At 65.0% G+C, this 20,260-nt stretch overlaps 2 protein-coding genes across 2 annotated transcripts; both read right to left on the reverse strand.

Annotated features, from left to right (window-relative positions):
- Positions 1–221: 221 nt before the first annotated feature.
- On the reverse strand, positions 222–8,205 carry LOC142823882 (cytochrome P450 2A13-like). The gene is made up of 9 exons (XM_075915589.1): positions 7,011–8,205; positions 6,239–6,401; positions 4,226–4,375; positions 3,707–3,867; positions 3,156–3,332; positions 2,867–3,008; positions 2,444–2,631; positions 1,431–1,572; positions 222–552 (listed from the first exon to the last, which is right to left on the reverse strand). The coding sequence occupies exons 1-9, from the start codon at positions 7,188–7,190 to the stop codon at positions 371–373; spliced, it is 1,485 nt and encodes a 494-aa protein (XP_075771704.1). The 5' UTR covers positions 7,191–8,205; the 3' UTR covers positions 222–370.
- Positions 8,206–9,624: 1,419 nt separating this feature from the next.
- On the reverse strand, positions 9,625–19,664 carry LOC102458597 (cytochrome P450 2G1-like). Its single transcript, XM_075915598.1, has 10 exons — positions 19,472–19,664; positions 18,737–18,899; positions 17,399–17,548; positions 15,499–15,659; positions 14,867–15,043; positions 13,590–13,731; positions 12,725–12,912; positions 11,613–11,754; positions 10,886–11,071; positions 9,625–10,110 (listed from the first exon to the last, which is right to left on the reverse strand). Exons 1-9 carry the CDS (start codon positions 19,649–19,651, stop codon positions 10,890–10,892), a joined length of 1,485 nt encoding a protein of 494 aa, XP_075771713.1. The 5' UTR covers positions 19,652–19,664; the 3' UTR covers positions 9,625–10,110; positions 10,886–10,889.
- Positions 19,665–20,260: the final 596 nt, after the last annotated feature.

The following is a 20,260-nucleotide window of genomic DNA, read 5'->3' on the forward strand; positions in this document are numbered from 1 at the left end:
CAGGGGCCACGGCTGGTCCGGCCTAGGGGTGAAGGTGACATCGGGGTGCAGAGCCACTGGGGCAGCCACGGCGTACGCCAGGGATCCGGCGTGGAGAGACAGGCGAGTGCTGGCCCGGGCGATTCTCTGGGAGCTCTCCAGAGGGAGGAGCTGGGGGCCGGAGCCAGACGACTGACGGCCGAGGGAGCGGCAGGGGAGAAGCCGGTGGGCTCAGGGCATGGACAGCTGTGGGCCTGGCACACATCGGGCAGCCACTGATCTGTGGCAGGGGCAGGCTGAGGATCCCAGCAGGGAGCAGGCAGCAGCTGTTCTGGCTTCCCAGGCCACTGGGCCCCCACGGGCCCCAGGGCCACCCGGAGCAGCCGGGGCGCTAGCGCGGCACGAGGCAGAGCTGGTAGCTGCGGGGCAGGGTGGCGAACCCCACCAGCTTCGGGGAGATGTCGATGTCCTGGGGCGCCACGGGCGAGCGGAGGCGGAAGTGCTGCAGGATGCTGGTGAGGAAGAGGAAGAGCTCCATGCGGGCCAGCATCTCCCCGAAGCAGTACCTTTTCCCTAGGAGAGACCCGCGCCGGGCGTCAGGGGCCGCCGGGCAGGGGGAGCCGGGAGGGCTCTGAGCCCGCGGCCCCTCTGCCCCAGTCGGACGGACGGACGGGGATCTGGATTCACACCGGCCGGGATCCGGCCCCAGGGCAGCGACGCGGATTCACACCGGCCGGGATCCAGCCCCAGGGCAGTGACGCGGATTCACACCGGCCGGGATCCGGCCCCAGGGCGGTGACGCGGATTCACACCGGCCGGGATCCGGCCCCGGGGCAGCGACGCGGATTCACACCGGCCGGGATCCGGCCCCAGGGCGGTGACGCGGATTCACACCGGCCGGGATCCGGCCCCAGGGCGGTGACGCGGATTCACACCGGCCGGGATCCGGCCCCAGGGCGGTGACGCGGATTCACACCGGCCGGGATCCGGCCCCAGGGCGGTGACGCGGATTCACACCGGCCAGGATCCGGCCCCGGGGCAGCGACGCGGATTCACACCGGCCGGGATCCGGCCCCAGGGCGGTGACGCGGATTCACACCGGCCGGGATCCGGCCCCAGGGCAGTGACGCGGATTCACACCGGCCGGGATCCGGCCCCAGGGCGGCGACGCGGATTCACACCGGCCGGGATCCGGCCCCAGGGCAGTGACGCGGATTCACACCGGCCGGGATCCGGCCCCAGGGCGGCGACGCGGATTCACACCGGCCGGGATCCGGCCCCAGGGCGGCGACGCAGATTCACACCGGCCGGGATCCGGCCCCGGGGCAGTGACGCGGATTCACACCGGCCGGGATCTGACACCGCAGCCGCACATGGTGAGCCGTGGCCGGGCCGGGGGGGGTCTCGCTGCGGGGGGGGGGGCAGCGCCGCGCTCGGGGGAGGGTCCGTACCGATGGAGAAGGGCACGAAGGCGTCGCTCTTCTTGAAGTGGCCGTTGCCGTCCAGGAAGTGGCCGGGGTCGAAGGTCTCGGGGGCGCTGAACTGCGAGGGGTCGTGCAGCACGGAGCCCAGCACTGGGTACACCTCGGTGCCCTGGCGGGAGAGACGGGAGAGCCGCGTGATCGCCCGCGGGCACGGCCCGGGACCGGCCCCGCCACCCCAGAGCCGCAGAGCCAGCGCTGTACGGGGCTTTGACACTTGGAAAACTCAGCCCCTCCTGGCCAGCGCCCCGGGCTGGAGTATCTTGGCTTTTCCCGGGGCGCTGGCCCAGCCAGAGGCAGCGGAAGGAGGGAGGAGCCGGCCGGTCCCCGTGCGAGGCAGGGATCTGCCCCGGGGAGGCGAGAGGCAGAAAACGGGGCGATTGGCCCATGTTTTACAAAAGGTACGAGGGGTGGCCTCCTGGCCCTGCCTTACGGGCCGGCTCTGGGCTGCCCGCCCCAGCGGCTGCCGTCGGATGGGACCGGATGTCACTTCTGTTTGTGACGTCTCCCCTCGTATGGCCACTACCTGGAAAGAAATTGCTTCCCCGGTGAGGCTGGCTGCTTTTTTCTCTTCCCCCTCCCTTCGGGGGTCGGCTTCCCTACAACGCTCCTTGTGCCTCAGCTAAAGATCCCTGCAGCGCCCCACACCCGGGGGGGCTGGCGCCCCACGGGGACCCCTCGCAGACAGGCCGTGGCGTGGAAGTGGGGCTGGGGCGGGGCTGAGCTTGGGGGCGTAGGTGGCTGGCACCTGAGGTCACAGCTGAAGCACAGAGGGGCGTGCTGTGGTGGGGGGGGGGGGTGTTCAGCTGATTCTAGGGGGCGGGGGAGAATCCAGCCCTGGGGTTGGCTGGAACTGGCCGGAGGAAGCCGAGTGCCACAAGCAGCACACGGACACGTCAGAAGAATAACCCGATGAGCAGACCCCAAAGTCAGAGCCACGTCGGGTAACATGCCCAGGGGCGCAGCGATGGGGCCGGCGCTACCTTGGGAATGATGTACCCCCGGAAGGGGGTGTCCCGGGTCACCCGGCGGGCCAGCCCCATGGGGATGACGTCGCAGAACCTCTGGAACTCGTGGATGACGGCGTCGGTGTAGGGCATGTGGCTCCGGTCCTCCATGCTGGGGGCGCGGTTGCGCCCGATCACCCGGTCGATTTCCTCGTGGATCTTTTCTGCGGAGACGGCGGCACAGCTCCAGGGGGGCCCGGCGGGAATCCGGCTCTGCCCCAGGGGGGAGCTGCCCCCCACCCGACTCCGGCTTGGCCCCCGGGCAGCTAAGGCTGAATCCAGCCCTGGAATCGCAATGGGAGAGGGCCAACCCGCCCGCCCCCGCCCCCCGGCTTCCTCCGCCTCCCACGGGCGCCCCCCACCGGGTCCTTTGGGCGGCCTGTGCGCCGGGGCGGCTACCTTCGATCTCGGGGTGCTTGAGCAGGATGAGGAGGCCGTAGCGCAGCGTGGTGCTGACCGTCTCCGTGCCGGCGAAGAAGACGTTGAGCGTGGTCAGGGCGATGTTCTTGAGGGAGAACTCGGAGGCCGGGTTTCCCTGCTCCTGGGAACGCACGAGAGACGCTGGCGAGGTCTCGGGGGCTACGGCCGTGACTCAACCGCCCTGCGCCGCTCGGGCTCCCCGTTGGCTGCCCCCTCCCCCTCCCGGCCTTGCTGCAGCCCCCTGCCCGTCCCCCCGTCTCCCCGGCACCTGCTGCATTTTGGCCAGGAAGCTGTCGACGAAATCCCGCGGGGCGCTGGGGTCCAGGCTCTCCAGGTTCGCCTTCACCTTCCTCTCCATGAACTTCTCCAGCCCGACCAGCTGCTTGAAGGCCTCGCGCTGGGGGCCAGGCAGGTAGCGCATGATGCCCGAGAACATCTCGTAGAGCTGGGGGCAGGGAGAGCCGCTGAGCGGGGGCGGGGTTCAGAGCTGATCGGTCTGTCTTCACCCCCACCCCTCTCTGCAGCCGACCAACCCCCGACACCCTGCGCCTTCCTGCCACTGCTTTCTCTCCTGCCCATTGCTACTTCCCCCGTTAACCTGTGTGGCACGCGCCCCGGCTCCCTGCCCAGCTCTGCCACTCCCGGCCTGCAGCGCCGCACCGGCAGGTTGCAACGCTGGTGCCCCAGCACGGTCCCGGGCCGTTCTGCTCCGGTTTCTCCCGAGCACTCAGCTTACGAGGAACACTGCAGCTACCGGCCCCCTTCCCCCGGCTTGTCCTCCATCCTGGGCCGCTCCCCCCGGCGGGGACCCCGGCGTACCTGCCCCCAGGCGGTGCAGGTGAAGCGGAAGCTCTCGGTCATCATGTAGAGCAGGGAGAGGAACTCCTTGTCCTCGTAGTCGAACCGGTCCCCGAACACCACCGAGCTGATGACGTTGGACACGGAGCGGCTCAGGAAGTAGGTGGGGTCGAAGGGCAGACCTGGGAGGGGGAGGAGATGCCCGCTGCTGGGTGGGGCACATGCTAGCAGGGGGCTGCCCCCCAGATGGATCCCAGCCCCCCAAGTCGCTGCTCACCCAGAGCTGCATAGCAGCGGGCCCTGCTGACCCCTCTGAGCCTGGCTCTGCAGCCGCCTGCCCCCATCCCTGCAGCCCCCCCCCCCTCCACCCTCCCAGGAGGCAGGGCAGGGCTAGCTTCGGCAGAACCCATGCCTCGACACCTAGGCTTGACACATACCCCTGCCCCCGCTCTGTGACTCAGTTTCCCCATCTGCACAATGGGTGCTGTGAGGCTGGCTCCGGGGCGGGGATGGGGGCACCGTTCCACACCCCCAACCCACCTTTCGTGACCCGCAGGGCCTCCAGCAGGAAGTGCGCCTCCTCCAGGATCCGCTCCTCGATGCCGCGCTTCCCCACCCCGAAGTTCCTCAGCGTGGTGATGGAGAAGCGGCGCAGCTGCTTGGCGCGCTCCCCGTTGGCAAAGATCACGCCTGGGGGGGGGAGAAGCCAGGCGAGGGGGGGTAGAAACAGCAGAACCATCAGTCCCCCGGGGCCACTACCAAGAGCCTTTTCCCCAGGCGGGTTCTGCCCAAATGGGGCAGGGGGTTTATTGATTCCTTGGGCAGGGGGAGCAGCGAGAAGGGAGACACTGTGATTCCCAACCCCCCCCCCCCCAAACCGCCTGGCGGGAGCAGTGGGCCGGCATTGTTAAAAGGGAATGTTGGGGGGGTGTTAACCACAGGGCAGAGCTCCCCTGGCCGGCCCGGCCGGCTGCAAGGCCCATCCCGAAAAGCGGACCCTTCGGAAGCGTGAAAGGGCCAGTTACGTGGGCACCCTCCTTCCATCAGCCGAGTCCACGGCCCCCCGCGCGGCGAGGAAGGAAGAGCGCGACGCAGGAGGGCATGGGTCTGTGTGCCGCTTGGACTCGGAGGGGCGGGGCTCACGCGGTATAAACCGCACAGCGCCGCTGCGCCGCCTGCGTTCGCTCTAACGGCCACCTGGCGCGGCTCTCCAGCTTCCCCGGCTGTCCTCCACGGCTCCCGCCCTGGTTTCCATCCACGTGCGGCATAATTTTACGGGCGCTGAGGCGCGTGCGAATGTGCACCACCGGTAGAAACGAAACCTACTCCTGGGAGCTCTGCTAGCCCGCTGGGGGGCACTGGAATCGCTCCGTTCCACAGTCTGGTTTCTCTTGCGATCCCCCCTCCCCCCCCCAAGCTTCACCTCTTGCAAAACGACTCCGACATCGAAACACAAAGCGTCACAGCCACCGTGGCCACCAGGGATTTCCCTCCCCCCCCCATGGGGGTGTATACCCCCCTGAATTTCCCCAACACCTCCCCAGCTTTGTGAAGTGTGGCGCCATACAGCCCGCCTTCACCCTCACAGTCTCACCCCTCATCGGCCCTGACACCCCCCTTGTAAATTCAAACAGCCCCACTAATTTCAATTCCTGGGGAGGCTACTGGTGACCACAACCCACCACCCCCTTGTTTTCTCACTGTCACCATCTAATGCATCGCACACCCTTCATCAAGCCGGACAAACCCGTCCCTGGCCTCCTCTCAGGCTGCAGGAGAGAAGAGCGAGGGGGGATGTGAGAGCAGCCTGCAGCTCCCTGCAGGGGGGTCCAAAGAGGCTGGCGAGAGGCTGTTCTGGGGGGGGGGGGCAGAACAAGGAGCGATGGGCTCACGTTACAGTGGGGGGGTCCAGGTTGGATCTTAGGAGAAAGGATTTCCCCAGGCGGGCGGGGAAGCGCTGGGCTGGGTTCCCGAGGGAGGGGGTGGAATCTCCATCCCTGGGGGTGTTTAAGTCCCGGCTTGGCCAAGCCCTGGCTGGGCTGATGGAGTCGGGCTGGTCCTGCCTCCGGCCGGGGGCTGGACTCGGTGCCTCCTGAGGTCTCGTCCTGCTCTAGGATTCTAAGCTGGCAGCTCAGTTTGTGCTGACTCCGCTGGAGCTTTTTAGTAACCGGCTGTAAAACTAGGCGCCCGCCCAGCTGGCCCCCGGGAAAAGCCCTGAGAGCCCCGCGGGGGGACGTGTGCCCCGGCCGAGAGCCACGAGATGTCGCTGTTTCTTTGGGCAGCTGGGGAGGCATGTGGGCGCAGCTGCGTTGAGATCACCCTCCGGGATTTATGACAGGGCTGGCTCCAAAGTGCGCCCCATGTGGGGTGTGGCTGGTTTATGGCCGCGGCCTGGTGGCGCGGAGACGATCTCGTTCATTCCCGAGATCCCAGGGCAGCCCTCGAGGGGGGGACCCCGTGCGAAGGGCCGGGGCTCGCGGGCAATGGAGGGGGAAGGCCCCGCGCCCCAGGCTGTGGGAGGACAACCCGGCAGCCCCCCCGGCGGCGACTCACCGTAGTCCTGGAAGAGCCAGCTGAAGGTGGCCTGTTCCCCGCGCCCGCTGAAGTCCTCGGCCTGGTCCAGCAGGGCCTCCTTCACTGCCCGGTAGCCGCACAGCACCACCACCCGCCGGGCGCCCAGGTGCAGGGTGTAGACGGGCCCGTAGCGCTCGCTGATCTGCCGCCGGGACGGGGAGCCCGTGAGACGCGCCTCTCCTGACGCCCCCCACGCCGACCAGCCCGGCCCCCGAGCACCGGGCAGCTGCTGTCCCTCCCGCCCCACCCCGCCCCACCCCACCGGCATCCCCGCGCCCTTCCCCCAGCGCAGCGCCCCCCCTCACGGACAGAGCCCCCCCCTCTGCTCACCACCGGCCCTCACAGCATCCCCACGCCTATTCCTCCCTGCCGCCCCACATCCTCCCCACCACGCAATGGCCCCTCGCTCCCCTCCCCACACCGCCACCCCCCCCGCCCTGCTCCTCCCCCCTCACCTCGCTCCCCACCCCTGCCCCACAGAGCCCTCCTTGTTCCTCCCCACCCTACACACCCTGCTCCAGCTCCACCCCACACACCTCCTGCCCCTCCCCCACACAGCACCCCCCCCCAGCCCTCCTGCCCTGGCTCCGCCCCACACACACCTCATCCTCCCCCCACACAGCTCCCCCCCCCCCACAGATCTCTGGCTTGACTCAAGGTATTCATAGGGCCGGCACCGGGCGGGACCCCCCCCCCCCGTGTGGGGCTGGGCCCCCAGGAGCACGGGGCTGTCCCAGGAAAAGCCACCTACCTCCATCAGTGAGTTGCGCATGTCACGGAGATCCACCTGCAGCAGGTTCCCCAGCAGGGGCAGCGGGAAGGGGCCCGGGGGCAACTTCCCGGCCCCCCGCCTCTGCCTCCAGCCGGAGAGGAGCAGGAGGCAGGAGAGGCTGAGGACCAACGCCAGGGTGAGAGCCCCCAGGAGCTCCATGGCCGTCCGTCCGTCCGGCACCGTCCCGTGCCCGTCTGCGAGGGACGCAGCGCTGCCGGTGGCCCGCGCCTTTACACAACGCTTACGCAATCGTGCTGGGCTCCCCTGGCACGAGCCAGGAGTCCGAATTCCACAGCTGCTGCGCCTCCTCTCCCGGCAGGGTGGGCTCCGGCAGGCCCGGGGAAGGGGAAGGACTTGGCAGGAACACAGACCTGCACGGGACCTCGGGACCCCTCCCGTCCTCGGGCGGCTGCTTCTCCGGCTCCGACTCCAGCCGACGTCGCTTGCTTGCCCCCCTCTCCAGTGGGCACAGGAGGAGGTACCCGGAGGGCCCCCCAGCCCTGCTGAACCCCAGGCACCTCCTGCGAGGAGCGACCCCGCGATGCCCAAAAGAGTCGATCCCGCGGCAGCGGAAAACCCCCCCTCCTTGGCGTGACGCCGACCGGCCCCCGGTGTCTCCAGCAAATCCCTCGGCCCCCCCTGGTCCCCGCAGGGTTGGGGCGCAGGGTGCGCCGTGCCCACGGGGGAGCCCTTCCCGACAGCGGGCGCCTGGCCCCGGATCTTTCACCCCCCTCGAACGCCCGGGGAGCTGGTGATCCTCGGCCCTCCAGCGCGGAGGGGTTCTGCTGCTCCCCCTCCCCGCCTCGCTCCATCGCTTTCCACCCCCTTCCTTGCCTTCCGGTGGACGCGACGCCAGTGATCCTGGCTTATTTCCCCCGGCCGCTGGGAGCCCAGGGCCGGGAGGGTGCGGCGCCGTGCTCCCCGAGACTGGCACTGCCGCACGGGGCTTTGCCAGCCACGGGGGGGCAGAGGCTGCCTCGGGGGGGCTTTCCCGTCCCCTTCGGCGCGGCTGCATCTGGTTCTGCTTCCAGCGCGGCAGCAGGGTCTGCTCCAAGCCCGCCGGCTTCCCGCGCCGGCAGAGGCCCCGCCGAACAGACAGCTGGGCCTTGCCTCAGAAAAGCTTCCTCTGCGTACAGCCCCCACCCCAAGCAGCCAAAGACCCAGCTCACGGTTAAAAACGGCCTCTTGCACTCCAGAGGCTGGCTGGCCTTTCGGCCTTTCTTCGGGTGTGTCTACACTAGCCCCCGAGTTCCACTCCCTGCCTGCCTGCCTGCCTTCCTTCCAATCCGGGAACCCTACAACGGCCAAGGACCTCGCGAGCTCCAGGACCCTCCCGTCTAGCTCCTCCCTGGCAGGCGTCTGTCCAGCCTGCTGGGGCGTAGTGAGGGGGCTGCCTGCTCTGTAACCCAGTGTCCCCCCACCCCCTGCGCTGGGATGGGAGATTCTCTCGGACTCTCCCAAATGTGGATTAACCCAGACACCTCGGCTCAGCATCCCAGGGAGAGACAAAGGGGGGAACGTGGAGACCAGCACCTGGCTGGGGGGCAGGGCCTGGGGGGGGGAGGCAGCGGCTGAGTGGGAAGCATGGAGAGCAGAGGCTAAGCTGGGGGCGCTGGGCCCTACCCCAAGGGGGCTGAGGCATCCTGGCCCTGGCCCCTGTAGCCACATCCCGTCTGTGCTGGGCTGGATCCTGGAGGCGCAATAAACCCCTCTGGCTGTGTCTAGGCTGTGTCCCTTTTCCGGAAAAGGGATGCACATTAGACACAGTGCAATTGCAAATGAAGCGGGGATTTAAATCCCCCCCCCCCCGCTTCATTTGCATAAACATGGCTGCCGCTTTTTTCCGGCTCGGAGCTTTGCCGGCAAAAAGCGCCAGTCTAGACGGGGATCTTTCGGAAAATAAAGCCTTTTCCCAAAGATCCCTTATTCCTTATTTTATATTCCTTATTTCCGGCAAAGCTCCGAGCCGGAAAAAAGCAGCAGCCATTTTTATGCAAATGAAGCGGGGGGGATTTAAATCCCCGCTTCATTTGCAATTGCGCTGTGTCTAATGTGCATCCCTTTTCCGGAAAAGGGGGACAGCCTAGACACAGCCTCTCTGTTCCACGGCTGGCGGAGTCTGTTCCTGCTGCTACGGGGGGCAGGACCGGGGCACCCCGACGCGCCGTGACACCTGCTCTTCAATATCTCTAGGGATGGAGATTCCACTATCCCCCAGGCAATTTGTTTCAGTGTTTCACCACCCGGACAGGCAGGAAGTTTTTCCTCGTGTCCAACCTCAACCTCCCTGGCTGCAATTTCAGCCCATCGCTGCTTGTCCTGTGCTCAGCGGCCAAGGAGAACAATTTCCCCCCCTCCTTCCTGTGCCACCCTTTTAGGTCCTTGAAAACCGCTCGCATGTCCCCCCTCAGTCTTCTCCTTCCAAACTAAACAAGCCCAGTTCCTTCAGTCTGCCCTCCTAGCTCACGTTCTCTCGACCGTTTGTCATTTTTGTTGCTCTTCTCTGGACCCTCTCCAATTTCCTCTCATCTTTCCCGAAACGTGGGGCCCAGAACTGGACACAACCCTCCAACTGAGGCCTGACCAGCGTGGAGCAAGCCGGAGAACGACTCCTCGTGTCCTGCTCACCGCACTCCTGTTCATGCAGCCCAGAACCAGGTTGGCTTTTTTGGCAGCCGTGTGACGGCAACGCACCTTATGACCAAGGCCTGTGTTTCGTTCGGAGCCGGGGAGCCTCCCCCCCCGGCCCCGCCCTTGTCCCGTAAGATGCCGTGAGCCCTCTCAAGATGAAATGGAAAGAAACAATTGTTGGTCTCCATGGCAGAGTTGGAAACAAGAACGCGAGTCTCCCGTCTATTCACACACGGTCTCGTTTATTTCAATGAACGGCAAAGCCAAGCTCCACAAAAGTCCCAGGTGAAGCCTCATCGAACCGGCGTGGGCGTCTGCCTGGGTGGTTGTGGTGGGAGTCAGAAGAGATCGAAGAGAGTCAGAGAGGCAGCTGGACTCTTTTTACACACCCGGGCAGGTCGAAAGCGCACGGCAAACGGTCGCGTTGGGCATTTTTGGGCCAACTTTTCTTTAAAAGAAAAACTTTTTTTGTATCCCGTTGTCATTTTTGCCCTCTGGCTACACACTCTCTTCCCTCTCCCCCCCCCCCGCACCCCCCCCCAGCGCCCCGGTATTTGTCTTTTCTTTTTTTTAGGAGGAGGAAAGAAGAAAAACCGATCAAAGACTGACCGAAAAAAGGCAAGAACAAAAAAGTCAGTGGAAAATGGCCAACCGACATTCTTTTCATTGGGGACGCTGGGGGAAGAAAACTGGGCCGGTTTCCAATCCCATGATACTCAGACAGCTCCAAAATGTCCAGCAAAACCGGGCCCCTGTATTTTGACAGGTTCCAATCTACACTGGAGAAATTCCTCCCCGAAAGGCCAATATGCATCGAGTGTCTCGCCTCTGTGACTATGCCCGTCACATGGTGGAGACGCCTGGATTTCCCCCGTAGCGGCTCTTGCGTTTAGGCCGTGGAGAAGGAGATGTACATGGGTGTGGGGCCCCGGCTCTGCAACTGGCTGTCTCCGTCTACGCACTAGCTCGACCTCAAGATATGGGCTGGCTGCAGGAATTCCTGGGGGAGGCCGTCTGGCTCCCGTGTCTGTTTTCCGGGGACGCCTGGAGCCTGCCCTCTGAAGGCCCCTGCTCCCAGGGAGCTGCCGAGATACGGCGGAATCTGAGCTGCCCTTTACCGAAGGCAAACTAAGAAAGGCGTGTGAGACCCCTAGCTCCTAAAAGGCTCCGTAATTGGTGGCTACCCCCCCCCCCCGCCCGCAGCCTCCCGAACAGCAGCTCACGGTGTCAGCGGGGGACCAGGCACAGCTGGTACGTGGGGGGGACGTTCCCGAAGCCGCTCATTCTCGGGCTGACCTCAATGTCCTTCGGGGCCACGAGGGGCTGGAGGGCGAAGCGCTGCAGGATGGTGGTGAAGTAGAGGAAGAGCTCCATGCGGGCCAGGCCCTCGCCCAGGCACACCCGCCTGCCTGGAAACACACACACACCGGGGACTTGGCATGCGCCGGCCTCACACGGGGCAAGTCAGGATCGTTGCAGGGGAAACTGAGGCATGGAGAGGGGAAAGGGTGCACAGCGGGGGCAGGGCGCCCCATGTATCCTGACTCCCAGGCCTCCCTTGTCTAACCATTAGCCCCCACTCCCCTCCCAGAGCTGGGGAGAGAACCCAGCTCCCCCGCTCTAACCACTAGCCCCCACTCCCCTCCCAGAGCTGGGGAGAGAAGCCAGGAGTCCTGGCTGCCAACCTAACCTGTAGCTCTCACCCCTCGAAGAACCAGGCCTCCCTAGGTCTCCTGAGTGCAATTCCAGGCCTTAGTGCCTGGCCCGAGTCGCTGTGCCAGGGACCCGCGTTACTAGCCGAAGTGTTGCTTTGCTAGGGCTGGCCGACGGGAGAGGCCCACGGATCCCGTCTGCTACGGAAGCCCCCGGGATGCTCCCCAGCCCAGCTCCCGGACACCAAGCGCCAGAGAGCAGGGAGTGAGCGCTGGGGTCAGGAGGCTGGTCCTGTACCGGAGGAGAAGGGCACGAAGGCCTCGTTCTTCTTAAAACGGCCGTTCTCGTCCAGGAAATGCCCAGGGTTGAACTCCTCGGGGCTGCTGAAGTACTTCGTGTCCCGTAGGACAGAGCCCAGTAACGGGAAGACGTTGGTGCCCTGGGGGAAAAGAGAAGAGAGGGCAGGAATTGAATCCTTCGGGATCTCTTGGAAGCAACCACCTCCGGCCCACAGGAGATAGCTGTGGGGTACCCTTTCGAGGGATTCACGGCGGGGCATATAATTTCATCTGTGTAAACAGGAAATAAAGACAGTCTAGGGTTTCCCTGACTCTTTAATCACTGCGTTGGTGTGTGCGGTGGGATACATCCCCGCACCTCCTTTGGCAAGACGGGAGGGTCCCTTACAGTCTTGACCCGCAACTGACAGTGGGGGCTGTCTGCCCCTTCCTCCGTAGGGCTGTTTATTCTCATTGTGGGCTGCGAGGTTCTTCCTGTTGTGTTGTTCTTCCATGAACAGTCGGGATGAGGTTTGTGTGCCCAGAAAAGGGAGAGGCAGGGGTTTGCAGCCACTGGTGCTGTGACGTCGTGGGGGGGCCGTCTGCTCTGTAACCCGGGGTTCCCCTGTGCTGTGAGGTGTGCCTCCCACTGACTCACCCACGTGCGGATTGGCTCAGACACCTCGTCCCAGCTTGAGCAGATAACAAGGCTCTTCCCAGGGGGAGAGACAAAGGGGGGCGGAGACGAACACCTGCCTGGGGGGCAGGATCTGGGAGCTGGGCAGGTTCCTGGGAGAAAACTTGAAGGGAACAGACTAAGCTGGGTGCTGAGGGGGCGATGGACCCCTAACCCAAGGGGGCTGAGGCATCCTGGCCCCGACTCCTGTAGCCACATCCCGTCTGTGCTGGGCTGTATCCCTGAGAAGCAATAACCCCTCCCTGTTCTACTGGCGGGCGGAGTCTGTTCTTGCTGCTACGGGGGTGCAGGATCAGAGGGGACCCCGACGCGCCATCACAGGTGCATTTATGTTCCTGGCAAACACCCAGGGGGTTCAGATACAAGGGGCCGAGCCCCAAACTACCTTTCCCTTTGCAAAAACAACCCCCAAACGCCTGCCTGTTGGCCCGCACCTTGGGGAGCGTGTACCCCCGGAACTGGGTGTCCCGGATCACGGTGTGCGGCACCCCCAAGGGCACAATGTCCGTCAGCCTCTGGATCTCATGGATCACGGCGTCGGTGTAGGGCATCTTCATCCGGTCCTCGCTGGCAGGGACGCGGTGGCGGCCGATGACGTGGTCGATTTCCCGGTGCACCTTTTCTGCGGAGACAGGGGCAGAGCTCCACAGGAACCACATGGACAGCACAGCCCCCAGGCCGGGTGGGAGAGGCAGGGACTGGCGGCAGTGACTGTGAGATGGGGCCAATCTGTGGCCCATCCGGCTGCTACAGGGCCGAGCAATTCACATGTTAGAGCTGAAATACCAGCTGCCCCCGGGGGAATTCGGGGCGGCACAGAGCAGCGGTTGCCGATTTTGGTGGGGCTAGCGGGTGTGTGTCCTAGCCGGGGCGTACTTGGGCGGGCAGCAACTGGCACTGACTGTCGGAGCCCCCCGACCTGCAGGCTCATGGCCCATGCCAAAGGGACGGGCTTTCGGCAAAGGGCTCCATTATCCCAACCTGGAATGCACGCAGAGAGGCTGATGGGAGCTAACAGAGCTGGTCCAATAGCAGAGGCAGGTTTTAAAGGAGAGGTCTGGGGTTCAGTTCTGCACAGAGAGAACCAACCCTGGGCCTCATATTCATGCATTAGTGTGTAGGAACATTGTTGCCCTCTGCTGGGCGGAAATGGACTGCCTAACTATGTATCATAGGCCCTATACTGCTGTAAAGGGAGATTCTCCTTATCAAGTGATGGGGCCTGGACTGCGGGATGCGGGTTCCATCCCGGCTGCTGTCACTCAAGGTGCAGCCAATCCTTCCTTTTCCTGCCTTTACCTTCGACTTCCGGGTACTTCATGAGGAAGAGGAAGCCGTATCTTAGGGTGGAGCTGACGGTCTCCGTGCCAGCGAAGAACAAGTTGAGCGTGGTGAGTACCAAGTTCGTGGTGTTGAATTCACTGCTGGGGTTTTTCTTTTCCTGGGGGAGACGGGCACAGAAAGAGGCAGCTGACAACCCCCCTGCAGGGGCCTAGCCGTTACAGGCGGCTGTGGCTGGGGCCAGAACCTTCATGCACAAAAGCCACGGCAGCCCCCCGACAAGGAGCCAGGGGCAGGCCTCTTATGTCGGACTCTGACCTTTCTTATTGCTAGTAGGGGTGTTAAGGCAGAACCACACCTGTCCTGGACCAGGACACCAGGTGCCAGGGCGGTATATTTGATGGCTATTAGATAAATTACGGTAGCACCACCCTAGCCCCGGACCAGGACACTAAGTGCCAGGTGTGGTTGTGACGGCGCGTTGGGGGTTCCCCGTCTCCTGCACCCCGAAATGGCACAAACAGACTTCACCAGCCAGTGGAATTGAGGGTGGTTTATTGCTCCTCCAGCACAGCGCAGCACAGATGTAATCTGGTTACAGGAACTGGGGGCTAAGAGGTCTCAGTGCCCCCCCTTGAGGTAGGGGAGTCCCAGCCCCCTCCCCAGCTCCTTCTTCTCTGCCTTCCAGCCAGCAACTGACTAACCCTCCTCCAGCCCTGCCCCCCAGCCAGGGCAGCTTCCACCTTCCTTTGTTCCTCTCCATGGGGGGTGTCTGGCCACTGGTTCAACAAGTTTGGAATTACCCTTGCATAGTGAGGTTTTCCCTGCTGGGTCTTGCTCCAGACAGCAGGGGTCACCACAGCCCAGCAAGTACCCCCACTACGTCACAGTGGTACATTTTATGGCTACTAGATGGATTAAGGTAGCACCACCCTAGTCCCGGACCAGGACACTAAGTGTCAGGCGTGGTACATTTTATGGCTACTAGATGGATTAAGGTAGCACCACCCTAGTCCTGGACCAGGACACTGTCAGGTGTGGTACATTTTATGGCTACTAGATGGATTACAGTAGCCCCACCCTAGTCCTGGACCAGGACGCCAGAGGTCAGGTGTCAGGTGTGGTACATGTTATGGCTACTAGATGGATTACGGTAAAACACCCTAGTCCCGGACCAGCTCGCCAGGGTGCCAGGCGCTGTACAAACGGCCCAAAGAACCAGCCTCTGCTCAGAGCGCTCCCGAGCCGGAAGGTTTCCAAGCATCTCCTGGTGCCAGCCCGGCCCAGGCCGGTACCTTCTCCATCTGCAGGAGGAAGCAGTCGATGAAATCCCGTGGGACGTCGGGGTCCAGCGACGCCTGGTTGAGCTGCACCCTCTGGGCGATGAAGGCCTTGAGGGCCTCGATGAGGTGGTAGAGGCGGTGGTGACGCCCGGGCAGGTACCGCATGACACAGGAGTACATGTCGTAGAGCTGCAGGAGGCAGACACCAGCCGAGTTCACCGATGGCCCCTGGCAACCTACCCCAAGAACATCCCCGGGGGGCTCCACCAGCTGTTTTGGGGTCCCCGGCCCCTGACTGGAGACCACCAGCCTGGTTTCAATGATCCCTCAGCATGGAGGATCCACCCCACCCATCGAGACGGTCTCCCAGTGGTTCATCCCTCGCGTCGTTATAACCTGGCGCCACCCCAAACGATCGCAAACCTGCCGCGGAACGGTCCCCACTCTGCTTCCGGGCTCGGAGGAGCAGGGCGGAGGGCACACCCCACCTTTCAGCCCAGAAGGACAAGGGCTCTGAGGACCCGAGCTAGGACAAGCTGCTGCTGAACGTCTCAATTAGGGGTCCCGGCAGCTGGAGCACCCCAGAAATCGGGGCCCGGGGGGGGAGGAATTCTTTGCCCAACCCCGCGGGCGGCCGGCGGTACCTGGGCCCAGGGAGTGCTCATCTCTGTGAAGCTTTCGTTGATCATGCGCAGCAAGGAGAGGAACGTCGGGTCCTCGTAGTCGAAGCGGCTCCCGAAGACGATGGAGCTGATGACGTTGGCGACTGTGCGGCTCAGGAAGAAGGTCGGGTCAAAGGGCAAACCTGGCACGGAGAAAAGCAGCCGCGACGGGTGATCCTTCTCCCGGGGTGGCCTTGCCTCCTCCTGTGGCCCTCTCCCTTCTTGGGGTGGGGGCATCCGGGTTTAGAAGGGCAGCTCCCCCCTTTTGGGGCAACCGTTTCGGGCTCTCTGCAGCCTCAGGCTGTGTCTACATGGGGCAGGGTTGGCGACACAGACGCCGTCTATGAGCAAAAGTCGCCAACCGTGAAAACAGAGCAAACTGTTTTTTCTCCCTCCCATCATCGACATTTCGTGGCCACATGGCTAGCTCCCCTGTCCACAGATACAGCAAAGCATTGTGGGTGAGCATCTTTTAATGCACTGCTGTCTCTCCAGCCCTCCCCTGGCGGCAGCAGCCTGCCCGCCACTGGGTTCCTAGCCGGGCAGAACAGGAGCATCCCAATGGTTTGCTCTTTGTTCCCCACACGGAGCAGCTCCCTCAGCTGTCAGTCACGTCCCGGAGCTTTGACAGGGGAGGGGCACAGGCCTGCAGAGCAGCAGAGATCACAAGACACTGAGCAGAGCCAGCAGGGCAGACATGGTGGGACCCTGGCAGAAGCCAGTTCTCCCGACAAACAAACAGCAGAGTCCGCACTGGCTCTTGGTCGACAATAAAGGGAGAGGAACAGACAAAAGTCTCTCGAGGGGCTGGATGCTTTTTGTCCCCCAAACTGGGCGTTTTTCCCGACAAGAGTCACATGGCCGTGCGTGCGCTCTCACGGTTCTGTCTCCAAAAGGCAGCGTGTGGCAACCCAAGGAGCCGGTGCCAGGTGGAAATCACAGCATTGTTTAGAGCCGGGGCCTGTTTCCATGCTGAAAACGGTGAGATACGCACTGAAATGCTGATTCGATAAGACACCCAGGCCTAGGGTGTGGGACGCCCCTTTCATTCCAGCAAAGGCATGACGCCAGCGGATTAGCGAGTCGTCTTCGCCTCCTTGAAATTGAGTCACAGAGCAGGGGACGAAGAGGCGCAGACAAGACGGGGCAGAGCAGGGAGTGGAACCCATGTTTCCAGACCCCAGGTCAGACCACTAGGCAACACTGCCTCTTGGCTACCTACTGATTTGCTGGCCTCCGTGAAACGCAGCTAATTTGTGCTCCGGGCCCACTGGAGAAGGCGAGTCTGGCTGTTCTCCTACGGCATCGGGAGAGCTTACTGAATGTAGCCACGGGGGAGTCCTGAGGCGAGGCGCAGGCTGGGGGAAGCAGGCGGTTGGGTCCCAGCCCATCTCTTTCATAATCAGAAGGAATGTTTACGGCCTCTCGTCTCCCCCCCGCATGGGCGTGTCCCGTATGCCTCAGTCTGCAGCTCGAAGTTGGGTCACGCGAAGGCGGTAACGCCCCCCCGCCCCGTCTCCCTCACCCCTTCCCTGTAAGATGAGGTGCTGCTATTTATGGGGGGAAACTGAGGCACGGCGCCTCATCCAAGGTCACCTGGGACTGCTGCAGCAGAGTCAGGAACTGCACCTGCTTGCTACTCAGGCACCCACCCTCACCCCTGGGCCACGTTTCCTCGGCCACTCCTGCAGCCAGATGAGTCCGTCTGTGCCTCAGTTTCCCTTCTGTGAAATGGGGGAAATCAGCCTGCTGACGGGAGGTGATGTATGTGGGAGGTACTCGGTTACCACGGCAACATTGGCCTTATAAATAGGGCCTCCCTGGCTTTGGCCCTGGCCCTGGCACTGCTCGGGGGGGAGAAGGGGGATGCGAACTCACAGACCTCTGGTTTTCTGGAGCTCCTCCAGCAGGCACTGGGCCTCCTCCCGGATGCGCTCCTCCACGCCCCGCTTGCCCATGCCGAAGTCCCGCAGGGTGCTGAGGGAGAACCGGCGCAGCTGCCGCCACCGCTCCCCGTTGGCCATGGCCACGCCTGGGAACGACGGCAGAGAGCGAGGGGAGTCAGCCCCGGGCGTGCCCGCTGCAGGGGAGACCCCCCCCCCCCCCGGGCACATCCTGGGGTTGGCACTGACTGCCAGGGGAGAGCGCCCCCTGCTGAGCGCCCACTCTGCTCCCTGCCCCACAGCGCCCCCTGGGGCCAGCCCCGCCTGCCAGGGGAGAGCGCCCCCTGCTGAGCGCCCACCCTGCCCCACAGCGCCCCCTGGGGCCAGCTCCGCCTGCCAGGGGAGAGCGCCCCCTGCTGAGCGCCCACCCTGCCCCACAGCGCCCCCTGGGGCCAGCCCCGCCTGCCAGGGGAGAGCGCCCCCTACTGAGCGCCCACCCTGCCCCACAGCACCCCCTGGGGCCAGCCCCACCTGCCAGGGGAGAGCGCCCCCTGCTGAGCGCCCACCCTGCTCCCTGCCCCACAGCGCCCCCTGGGGCCAGCCCCACCTGCCAGGGGAGAGCGCCCCCTGCTGAGCGCCTACCCTGCTCCCTGCCCCACAGCACCCCCTGGGGCCGGCCCCGCCTGCCAGGGGAGAGCGCCCCCTGCTGAGTGCCCACCCTGCCCCACAGCTCCCCCTGGGGCCAGCCCCGCCTGCCAGGGGAGAGCGCCCCCTGCTGAGCGCCCACCCTGCTCCCTGCCCCACAGCGCCCCCTGGGGCTGGCCCCGCCTGCCAGGGGAGAGCGCCCGCTGCTGAGTGCCACCCTGCTCCCTGCCCCACAGCGCCCCTTGGGGCCAGCCCCACCTGCCAGGGGAGAGCGCCCCCTGCTGAGCGCCCACCCTGCCCCACAGCGCCCCCTGGGGGCAGCCTCGCCTGCCAGGGGAGAGCGCCCCCTGCTGAGCACCCACCCTGCCCCACAGCGCCCCCTGGGGCCAGCCTCGCCTGCCAGGGGAGAGCGCCCCCTGCTGAGCGCCCACCCTGCCCCACAGCGCCCCCTGGGGCCAGCCTCGCCTGCCAGGGGAGAGCGCCCCCTGCTGACCGCCTCACTTCTTGCACCACAGCGCCCCCTGCTGAGTCCCCCTGCACAGCTCCCTGCCCCACAGCACCCCCTAGTGTCACCCTGGGCCAGCCCTGCCTGCAGGGGAGAGCGCCCCCTGCTGATTCACCCGGGTAACCTCCCATGCGCCGTGAGCTGCGTGGAGCTCGGTGGGTCTCAGCCGCCGCCCCCCGGCACTCACCGAAGCCGTTGAAGTTGCGGTCGATGGAGGCCATCTCCCCTCTGCCGCTGAACGCCTCGGCGTGGTCCACCAGGGCCTCCTTCACCGCCTCGTGCCCGCACAGCACCACCACCCGCCGCGGGCCCAGGGAGACGGAGAACACCGGCCCGTACTGCTCCCGCAGCTGCAGCGCAGAGCCCAGCAAGGAGGCCGGGAGGGGGGTCACGTTGCCAGCTCCGTGCTCGTGCCGAGGGGCCGCCCCAGGGATGGGCAGGCGAGGGGACCAATCCTGAGCCAGTGTAGCCAGGGTGGGGAGGGGGGAGTGGTTCATGGAGCCAGCAGCCCAGCTCTCAATCCCATTTTATGGCTGGGGAAACTGAGGCACGGCACCTCCTCCAAGGTCATCTGGGAAGACTGCAGCAGAGCCAAGAACTGCACCTGGACTGCTCCCAGCTCAGGTACCCACCCTCACCCTTAGGCCACACTTCCCCTGCCACTCCGGAGAACAGATGAGTCGCTTCTGCTCCGTCTGTGACTCAGTTTCCCCTTCTGCAACATGGGGAGAAGCACCTGCACCTGCCTAAATCCGAGCCTGAGCGGCCCCTTGCCCCAGTCCACTCCTGGCCCGCGTGGGACCCTGCCCACACAGCACAGTCACGGAGCCGCAGGAGAGCCCAGGAGCAGGGCGAGGTGGGTGCTGGAGAGATTAACGAGCATCCCGTGACCTTCACCCCGCGGCCCCGGGGCCCCACTCACCACCAGGAACGACTTGAAGATTTCGTCCGTCTTGAGCTGCAGCAAGTTGCCGACGAAGGGCAGGGGGGTCGGCCCGGGGGGCAGCGTCCCGCCCTGGTGCAGCCGCTTCCACGCAGAAAGCAGCGCCAGGCAGGAGAGGCAGAGCGCCAGGAACACGGTCGCGGCTGCCCCCAGCTCCATGGCACCTGGCAGGGAACGGCCCCTCGTGGGCGCCCGCTCGGCGGTTATATGCCGGCGGGATGGTAAGGGGAGACGGGGCCGTCCGTGGCATCCGGAAACCCTGCCAGGTAAACAGGGTTCGGTTTCCATGCCGGGTCGCTAATCGGCTTGGGAGCAGCTGGCCCGGCGGCGGGAGGGGAGAGCCCCGTGACAGGCGCAAAATTTCCCGCATGTGCGTCTCACGCCCTGGACTGCAGGCCTCGGGGCCGAGGATTCGCGGCTGGGTTTGTGCAGCGCCGAGCGCGGGGCCCGGTGGCCGGCCCACGGCCTGCGTGGGGGCAGGGCTGGTTCAGCGCCACACCGGGCGTCCGCGCGACGCAGCCACTTGACTCCGGGGGCGACTCCGCCGGCCGCCAGCTGGAAGCCTCGAGCCGCCCGCTGTCCTGCTTCGGAAGGGACCGTCCCGCATTTCGGCCCTCCTGCGTCTTGAAAGAAATGGGCCGGTTGTCCCGGTTTTTGCCTCCCCGCCCGGCCACGCTGGGGGGCTGCTCCCGGCCAGATCCTGGCTCGCCAGAGGCCGGCTGAAGTTGGGGTAACTGCGCAAGGCTGCTTCTGGGGCAAAGCTGCCGT

The sequence above is a fragment of the Pelodiscus sinensis genome, unplaced genomic scaffold (assembly GCF_049634645.1).
Source record: "Pelodiscus sinensis isolate JC-2024 unplaced genomic scaffold, ASM4963464v1 ctg34, whole genome shotgun sequence".
Taxonomy (NCBI): domain Eukaryota; kingdom Metazoa; phylum Chordata; order Testudines; family Trionychidae; genus Pelodiscus; species Pelodiscus sinensis.

Coding starts and splice junctions, on each gene's coding strand:
- LOC142823882 (XM_075915589.1), bottom strand. CDS start 7,190: ATGGAGCTCCTGGGGGCTCTCACCCTGGCGTTGGTCCTCAGCCTCTCC. Junction 2,632..2,866: donor CAAGCACCCCGAGATCGAAG/GTAGCCGCCCCG, acceptor CCGTCTCCGCAG/AAAAGATCCACGAGGAAATC. Junction 553..1,430: donor CTTCGTGCCCTTCTCCATCG/GTACGGACCCTC, acceptor GGTCTCTCCTAG/GGAAAAGGTACTGCTTCGGG.
- LOC102458597 (XM_075915598.1), bottom strand. CDS start 19,651: ATGGAGCTGGGGGCAGCCGCGACCGTGTTCCTGGCGCTCTGCCTCTCC. Junction 15,044..15,498: donor TGAGCACTCCCTGGGCCCAG/GTACCGCCGGCC, acceptor TGCCTCCTGCAG/CTCTACGACATGTACTCCTG. Junction 11,072..11,612: donor CTTCGTGCCCTTCTCCTCCG/GTACAGGACCAG, acceptor GTGTGTTTCCAG/GCAGGCGGGTGTGCCTGGGC.